Genomic DNA, 9384 nt, shown 5'->3' on the forward strand with positions numbered 1-9384 from the left:
ACACACACCATTTCTTAATGGGTAACGTGAACCAAAAATATTATCCACCTACTTTGCAAATAATGTAGACATGTTGTATTTTCTGCCAGCTAAGAGGAGAGATGAAAGTCATCAATACTCCAATTTATTAATTTATTAATGAGAAACTTCAGCACAACCCTCTGTTGTTCCTATGTAGTATGCATGATATTGTATAAAGTATAAATTCAGGCCAAAATTCTCAGCACTCTCATTTATCTGTTCACTTCACTTACATGCCATCTTTCTACCCATTGGGGACCCAGAGCAGTTTACATTATTCTCTTCTCCTCCATTTTACTCTCACAACAGCCCTGTGAGGCGGATAGGCTCATCTAAGAGGTGGCTGGCCTCAGGTGACCTAGTGAGCTGCCGGGAATTCTGCCCTGGCTCTCTGAGATCCCTGTCTGACACTCTGACCTTCCCTACACTACACTTACTAGAGTGTAAGTCCCATTGAACTTAGACTTAGAAGTGATGAAGTGCACATAGGATTGTCCCACGTACCTCCAAACTTTACCATTGATTAAACATTTTGTGGCCTGCCCTTTCCAAAACAAGCCATAATGGAATCCTGTTTCTGCAGCTATGTCCTTTTAGACAGTTTGCAGCTGGTTCCTGGGCCCATCCCTAGTTCCAGAATGATCCATTGTTAGCTGGTTCCAACTTGTTTTCCTTGCCTTTTGTATTTCTGTTCCTCAGCCAGGCAGGTCTATTATACTATGTTTCCCCCAAAACAAGACAGGGTCTTATATTAATTTTTGCTCCAAAAGATGTATTAGGGCTTATTTTCAAAGGATCTCTTTTTTCCCCCCATGATTTTGCAGCCCCCCCCCCCCCTTATGACCAGATCAGCTACGCCAGGGAATCTGTAACTAGGGCTTATTTTTGGAGTAGGGCTTATATTTCAAGCATCCTCCAGAAATCCCAAAAAATCATGCTAGGGCTTATTTTTGGGGTAGGTCTTACTTTCCCCTTTCAGACAAAATGGTGACCATGTGTATTGGGAGGACATCATGTAGCAGAGGCTCCTAATGCACGCAGTTGCCAGAATCCTGGTATACATGACTGTAATAATGTGAAAGGTTTTATATTGTTTTAATGACTACGTCAATTATGACTCTGCTTTATGTTGCTTAAAGCCTTTGCTGAAGCATCCTGGTTATCAGTGGTGTATTTGCCTAGGTACATGGGGTACCCTATGTCCCCAGGCGCCCCCCTAGTGGAGGGCGCAAAAATTTCAGGTTCGTTGGTGTGTTTTTTCTATTGATTAGTGTTTTTTAGTTTTTGGCCTTCAGGGGGCGCATTTTTAGGCTAGCAGCACTAAAATTTCAGGGATTTTTCAGGAGACTCTCCTGATGATACCAGCCAAGTTAGGCGAGGTTTGGTTTAGGGGGTCCTAAGTTATGGACTCCCAAAAGGGGTGCCCCATCCCCCATTGTTTCCAATGGGAGCTAATAGGAGATGGGATCTACACCTTTGAGGGTCCATAACTTTAAACCCCCTGAACCAAACTTCACCAAACCTGGGTGGTATCATCAGGGAGTCTCCTAAATATATTCTGAAATGTTGGTGCTGCTAGCTTAACAATTGCACCCCTGACAGCAGCCACGCCCCAAATTTCCCAGATTCTCCTTTTAAATCCACCCCCTTCAGCATGGACTTAAAGGGAGAATGTGAGGTCCCCAGTTTAAACATTGAAAGTGATGCTATTTCAGGGTGGGGGAGAATCCACCCCAAAACAGCATCACTTTCAATGTTGTTTTAACTGGGGACCCTAGATACTCCCTTCAAGATAGATTTAAAAGGAGAATCTGGGCTCCCTAGTTTAAACACCATTGAAAGGGATGCTGTTTGGGGGTGGATTCCACTGGAGGTGTTTTGTGAGAGATGATGCTGACATTTGTTTGGTAAATGTTTTGCTGGGGGTGATTTTTGAGAGATTTACATGCTTAATACACACTTGCACTGGCTTGGAGCTGTTTCTCAGGCTAACAACCTACCTCATAGGGTTGGTGTGAGGACAAAATTAGGAAAGAGAGTTGGTGGGGAGAGAGCCATGTATGTTTTGCTGGGGGTGGGAGGTGTTTTGTGACCTGGTGCAAAAAATAATTGTTTGGTCGAGGTGTGGGAGGGTGGCCGCCCATACAGGGGGGGGGGGGGGCGCCACATTCAGGTTTTGTCCCCAGGCTCCAGTTTTCCTATATACCCCTCTGCTGGTTGTTATGGTTAGTACAGGATTGTTTCTTTTCCCTTCAATGTTGTTAGCGTCCACGGAGCCACCCTAGGAGTTGGATCCCTTCTTGCTGGCTTTGTTGGAGAATCTACCATGGTAGCAATAGCAGCCTGCTACGTGTATCAGAAAGAGGTAAGTGGAAACTTGCATGGAGAAATTAGCTGCATGGACTTTTTGTCTGATAGTTTTTTGCTGAAGTTAGAAAGGATTTCTCTTGAATTCCAGAAACATTAATTCAGACTATTCAGTGGAGGCCTGGGGTTTCCCCCCTTTGCTTCTACCTTGATTGTATTATTTAATTGATTGCTGTTTGATATGGTTAGATATTGTTGTGGCTTATAATGATTGCTACCTCATTTGAGAGCTTTTGCTAACAGCTGGGTTTTCTTTTCCATGTCTGAGGCAGACTGAGCTACAAATCAGTAGAGGTTTCACCCCTTTTAGTAATTCTTATTTTTTATTTATGGAACGTTGCAATGCAAAATAATCTCACAAACTCAGTTGAAATATTTTAATTTGAGTCACGAAGGACTGTGAGACATGATTTTTGCATTTTTGAATTGGTTCAGATTTTCGTATGTTCATGGATTTTATAGCTGGCCCTAACTAGTCTGATCCATCAGGGTTTGTGTGTTCTTATCTGAGGGAAGAACCTGTAGAGGGACTGACTTGTAAGCCACATGTAAGGTAGGAAATTGATGCTTCCCTATTTCCCGCAGGAAGTGGCATCTAAAGGAAGGGGTCTGAGTTATAGAAAAGGGAGGAGTCCTGCACTAGGGAGGGAGCAGGTGTTAGAGGCAGCCTGGAGTTCTTCTGGAGAGCAGTACGAAGTGTTCTGTGCTTTTATACATTTACATGAATAAGAAGAAGAGTTTGGATGTGTACCCCCTACTTCTGTCCTGTAAGGAAACTCAGAGGGTCTTACAAACTCCTTTCCCTTCCTCTCCCCACAACAGTCACCTTATAAGGCAGGTGGGGTTGAGAGAGTTCAGCGAGAACTGTGACTAGCCCAAGGTCACCCATCAGGAATGTAGGAGTGGGGAAACAAATCTAGTTCACCAGGTAAGAGTCCACCACTCATGTGGAGGAGTGGAGAATCAAACCCAGTTCTCCAGATTAGAGTCCATCTGCATCAAGGGCGGGTTCTCGGGTTTAAACCCCCCATTCATGTCCGAAGCTCCCCCCCTCCGCTTGTAAGTTTTAAAAACATTTTTAGTGTTTAGTGTTTTTTGGTCTGCAGGGGGCGCATTGTTTGGGCTAGCAGCACCAAACTTTCAGGGATTGCTTGGGGGACTCTCCTAATGATACTACCCGGGTTTGGTGAGGTTTGGTTCAGGGGGTCCAAAGTTATGGACTCCCAAAGGGGGTGCCCCCATCCTTAATTGTTTCCAATGGGAGCTAATAGAAGATGGGGGCCAAATCTTTGAGGGTCCATAACTTTGGAAACCCTGAACCAAACTTCACCAAACCTGGGAGGAATTATCAGGAGAGTCTCTTATTGATACCACCCAGGTTTTGTGAAGTTTGGTTCAGGGGGTCCAAAGCTATAGACTTCCAAAGGGGGTGCCCTAATCCCCCATTGTTTCCAATGGGAGCTAATAGAAGATGGGGGCTACACCTTTGAGGGTCCAGAACTTTGGACCCCCTGAACTAAACTTCACCAAACCTGGGTGGTATCATTAGGAGAGTCTCCTAAAGATACCCTGAAAGTTTGGTGCTTCTAGCTTAACCATTGCACCCCTGACAGCAGGCACACCCCAAATTTCCCCAGATTCTCCTTTTAAATCACCCCCTTCAGCACGGATTTAAAGGGAGAATCTGAGGTCCTCAGTTTAAAAAAAGAAGAAGAGTTTGGATTTATATCCCCCCTTTCTCTCCTGTAGGAGACTCAAAGGAACGTACAATCTCCTTGCCCTTCCCCCCTCACAACAAACACCCTGTGAGGTGGGTGGGGCTGAGAGAGCTCCAAAAAGCTGTGACTAGCCCAAGGTCACCCAGCTGGCATTTGTGGGAGTACACAGGCTAATCCAGGGGTCAGCAACCTTTACCATCCAAAGAGCCATTTGGACCCGTTTTCCATGGCCCCGAAGATCTACCGAGCCGGAGAGGCGGCTCCACTCTAGTTCAGCCCCTCCACTCACCTTTCCTTCCAGCCCTGGGAGGCGGAGGCAGGGAAACCCCCTCTGTCCGACGGAGCAGGCCGCTGCCTCGTGGGGCAGAGGGGGGATGGCGACTGTGGAGGTGGCAGAGGGGGGATGGCGGCTGCTCTGGAGGGATACGCCCACGCTACCCTCTGACCTCCAGGGGTCAGAGGGCAACATGGGTGGGTCCCTCCAGCCCTCCAGAGCAACACTGGAAGGAAAGGGGAGTGGAGGGGACGCAAAAAGCAGCTCCCTAACGCACAGAGCTGCCTCCGGTTCGGCCCTCCACTCACCTTTCCTTCCAGCGCTGCTCTGGAGGGACACACTCACTCTACCCTCTCACCTCCAGGCCATGTGGAGCTGCACTATAAGGCTGAAAGAGCAGCTCCGGAGCCACAGGTTGCAGACCCCTTGGCTAATCTGAATTCCCTAGATAAGCCTCCACAGCTCAAGTGGCAGAGCAGGGAATCAAACCCGGTTCCTCCAGATTAGAATGCACCTGCTCTTAGCCACTACGCCACATTGAAAGTGATGCTGTTTTAGGGTGGGGGATAATCCAAACCAGCATCATTTTCAATGTTGTTTAACTAGGGACCCCAGATTCTCCCTTTAAGGTGGATTTAAAAGGAGATTTTGGGCTCTCTAGTTTAAACATCATTGAAAGTGATGCTGTTTGGGGGTGGATTCCAGCATCACAGCAGCTGCCCGGGGGGTGCGGGGGAGAACGCAAAACTCAGATTTTGTACCAGGCTCCATTTTCCCTCTCTGCCTCTGCCCAGAGGGGAGGGCAGAAGGAACTGCCGGCTGGGAGGCCAGCTGGTGGGGGGCAGGGGAGGGCAGGGCAGGGGTGTCTGCCGTCCCTGGCATCGGAGAGCTACTTTTATAAGCTCTAGGCCAGGGGTGGGGCTTGGGGAGTTGTGGCCATGCCCTTGGGGTGGGTGGGGGTGTGGCCCCACCCCTGAACCCCCCCATAAAAAATCTATACCTACGTCCCTGATCTGCATTTAACCACTACACTACTCTGTCTCTCTCTCTCTCTCTCTCTCTCTCTCTCTCTCTCTCTCTCACTCACTCACACACACACACACACACACACACACACACACACACACACACGTGTGTGTATGCATAAGTAGTTTCCCAATCCATGAAGCTCAACAAATGAAGTATGTTTAGACTGTACTTTTCATGCTGTGGGAAAGGTTCCTATGACTGAATGGTTCTCCAAAGAAAACAATATAAGTAAGATTCACAAACACGCGTGGCACATAGGCGCTGGCTCAAGCAATTTATATTACCTGTTAGTTTCTTGTAAAGTATGCCAAATTGTTGGCTATTAGACTTATCAAACTATTATATCTCCATAACACATATATATCTCCACTTTAAATGAGATGAGATGTAGTCCAAAGGGGTAGCCAGGAGACCAGTTGCCACATGGTGTGAACTCATTCTGGGAGTGAGAGTTTTCTTGATTTAAAATCCAGTGAGAGTGCCAGCCGACTGCCACATTGCTCTTTTTCTCTGTAACCTAGAAAAAGAAGAGGAATGACCATGAGACAGCAACAGAAGGTGAAGACTCAGCAATGACTGACATGCCTCCGACAGAGGAAATGACAGACATCGTAGAAATGAGAGAAGAGAATGAGTGACAGACTGAAGACGACTGTTCTCCACAGGACAACTGGAAGCCTCTTCCTTCTCTCATACTTTCTTTTGATTATTTTTAGGCCTTGATTCCAGAGGTTTCAGATAATAAACTTCCTGGCATACCAAGTATGCTGGCACAGATGCGGGACTCAAAGGAACAGTCTCTGTTCTTCCTTCTTCAACTGAATTTCTTCTCTCACTCCATTCAAACTCAAAAGATGAGGCTGCTGCACCGTAGAGGGAACTTCCTTTCTTTGGGCAGTCTCCATTTATCAACCAAAGTCATGTTGTTTATTCATGGACTCTGTTGCCGTCCTCTCGATCTCCTCAATGCTTTCCCTCCACCCTGGCACAAACACCCACCCACACTTCCTTTTTAATTAATGAATGATTGAAAATGCAACAGTTGACAAAAATTAGCTTTATTTTACTTGCTTGAAAAAAGACTTTGCTCTATTAGTATTTATCATGGTGGACCCTTGAATTGAGCTTTCTCATCGTTTAATGTGATGTACTGTATACTGCGACAAAACAGGATACTGAGGCAGGAGTCAAGAAAAAAGTAAATAACAAGAGTACATTAAATAGACGGTAATAAATACAAGACAAGTCTGTCTGTAGAGTTCATTGTATTGCCTGAGATACACAACAGGTTTTTATAATCTCTGGTTTCTCAACTGTGAACCAATATCTGTGCTACACAAACCTTATAAATGTTTTCTAAATCATATTATAGGTATTTAAATTGGAAGCTGTTTAAAAAATATTGGGGCCCCATCTAAAGCCCTTTTTTGAAGAGCCTGTTATTCTGCTGCTTAATGGTTTGGAGGATACTGTGCTGAGATGTGGTGTAAGAAATTGTTGCTGAGATGGTTTCCTAAAAGGAAGGTGACCAACAAAAATCCACTGATATTTAAACCAAAGTTCTAATCCAGTGTTTTGAAAGTGTGGCTGTTTGTACTTATTCAAAATATACTTGCTAACTTATACAGAGAATATCATTGTATATCCTTTCGATGTAGAGAGCTTGGGATAGAGCTATTGTTTCAACACTTTTCCAAGACTGAATAATATAAATAAATCAAAGCCTACAACAGAGGCATGTTTCTCAAAAACAAAGATACTTCCTTCCATGCCATATAAAGGGGATCTGCAGAGATGCTGATCAGAGGAAGATGTTTGAATGAACAAGGCACGCACACACGGTCTGCACTTGATGACTGAATGGTCTTGTGCGTCAGGAATGCCTGATATGGACTGGGTTCCAGGTTTCATTGGACTCCTGACCATCGGTACGGCTGTAGGACCTCTACAAGAGGTACAATTTCTATGGTTGGTGTGGGAATATTTTCCTATACTTCAAGTTGTGTGCTACATGCTCAATCTAGAACACTGGAAGGAGCCGTGCATGTGTACACTGAAAGGGGCCATTGGCTTTGACCATGTGGCATGATGTCATTTTAATCCTAGAGAAAATATCTTTAGCCAAATATATATTTTTCTATATGCTTTAGAATGGTTAAAATTATTTAATTTAATTTTGCACAAATCCATTTTCTAGATTTCTGGAGCAAATAGCTTAGAGTAGATGAAATCTTTAAAACTGCAATTCTATATCAATATATGTGTATACATACACATGTAAGTGTATAAATATATATTGTATATTATGTGTAATTTATTTTAGGCTGCGGTAAATTTCCTATTTTTGCAAAGCTCAGTAAAGAATTTCTAATATAATACAAAGTTTGCTTGTGTGCTGAAACTAAGTCTAAAGAAGTGTACTCCACTGCTAAGTGTTAACATCTCTGCAAGGTTGATATCCAGCTTTGCACATATACAAATGCAATAAATAAGATGATGTGATGAATATATTCTCAAAGGACAAGGCTTGTCCCTGTACTGTCCTGTTAGGCCCCTCCGCTCCTTGGAGGCGGACCTGCTGGTGATCCCTGGCTCAAAAGCAATCCCGCTGGCCTCTACAGGGGCCAGGGCCTTTACAGCCCTGGCCCCTATCTTGTGGAACAGGCTCCCGGGTGAGATCAGGGCCCTGTGGGACATACGGAGTTTCCGCAGGGCCTGCAAAACGGACCTGTTCTGCCAGGCATTTGGCCAGCTGGTCTAACATTGAAAACTTGCTATATAGAAACATCTGGCCTCCTGTGGGCGCAAGGAAGGGGGAGGGGGGAACTTCTGATGCCATCTGAACTTTATATAATTTATGCAATTTATGGTTCCTTAACTAGTGGGGATTGATTGTTTTTAGCTGATTTTAAATGTTAGATATATGATTGTTGGACACTGCTCTGAGCCCCTGGGGGGGGGGTTATACAAATTAAATAAATAAATAAATACAATTAGTCTGTGTTAGGAAGTAGCACCTACAGGCTCCAAGATCAAATCTGGTTCTTTGGGAATACCAACTGCCAGTTCAGGGCAGATTCTGGGTTTCAGTGAGCTCCGGGCAAGATACCCTCCAGAGGGCCTCACCCACTAAACAGCCACTCCTCCTCCTCCTCCTCCTCCTCCTCCTCCATCTTTCTCTCTCTCTGAGCAGTGGCTGCTCCTCAGTACCTCTGGCATATGCTCACTTGGCCACCCACCCTTACTGGGGTGTAAGCAGGGAGGCAGAGACCCTTGGTGTCATTTTCCTGAATCTGGATGAGGAGCAAAGAGGAGTAGTTAGTGCTCTTGGTCAGGAGTTATCCATTCCTGATGCAATTCCAAAGGTGAGAGTGAAGGCAGTATTGGTGGCAATGGCCATTTCCAGTACCCCGCCATGGAGAAAGAAGGGCTGCATCTCTGCCCCAAACTTGCTTACATTTTTCATTTAATTATGGCCCCTTCCGCACACGCAAAATAATGCGTTTTCAAACCACTTCCACAACTGTTTGCAAGTGGATTTTGCCATTCCGCACAGCTTCAAAGAGCACTGAAAGCAGTTTGAAAGTGCATTATTCTGCATGTGCGGAATGAGCCTATGTCATCAAGTCACAGCCAACTTATAGTGATCATGGAGAGTTTTGAGGGTAAGAGATAAGCAGAGGTGGTTTGCCGTTGGTGATCTCCAATATTAGCAAACTCTAAACTTGCATTTCTTCTCAAATAAGAGTAGTTTTATTGTGATGTTTCTTCTGGCATGGAGAGGGGGCGGGAATGGTGCCTGGGGCAAAACGGCACCAGAGTCTCACAAGATCTCCTGGGAACTGCAGTTCCTGTCAGGTTACTTTTTCAGTCAGCTGCTTTTTGCAGTCACTTGAACTCAGGTAAGTGGGGGGGGGGTGAGACCCAGCCAACTTTTCGGAGCTCTCTCAGCCCCACCTACCTCACAGGGTGTTT

General features: G+C 45.3%; 1 protein-coding gene across 1 annotated transcript in view; it reads left to right on the forward strand.

Annotated features, from left to right (window-relative positions):
• Nucleotides 1-7928, forward strand: part of ANKH (ANKH inorganic pyrophosphate transport regulator) — a 115548-nt gene extending 107620 nt beyond the window's left edge. Inside the window, exons 11-12 of the mRNA XM_048507953.1 lie at nt 2287-2386; nt 5931-7928. Of these exons, the coding sequence (XP_048363910.1) occupies nt 2287-2386; nt 5931-6047 (217 nt within the window). The 3' untranslated portion in view covers nt 6048-7928. The remainder of the gene's footprint in view (nt 1-2286; nt 2387-5930) is intronic.
• Nucleotides 7929-9384: the final 1456 nt, after the last annotated feature.

The sequence above is a fragment of the Sphaerodactylus townsendi genome, linkage group LG09, assembly GCF_021028975.2.
Source record: "Sphaerodactylus townsendi isolate TG3544 linkage group LG09, MPM_Stown_v2.3, whole genome shotgun sequence".
Taxonomy (NCBI): domain Eukaryota; kingdom Metazoa; phylum Chordata; class Lepidosauria; order Squamata; family Sphaerodactylidae; genus Sphaerodactylus; species Sphaerodactylus townsendi.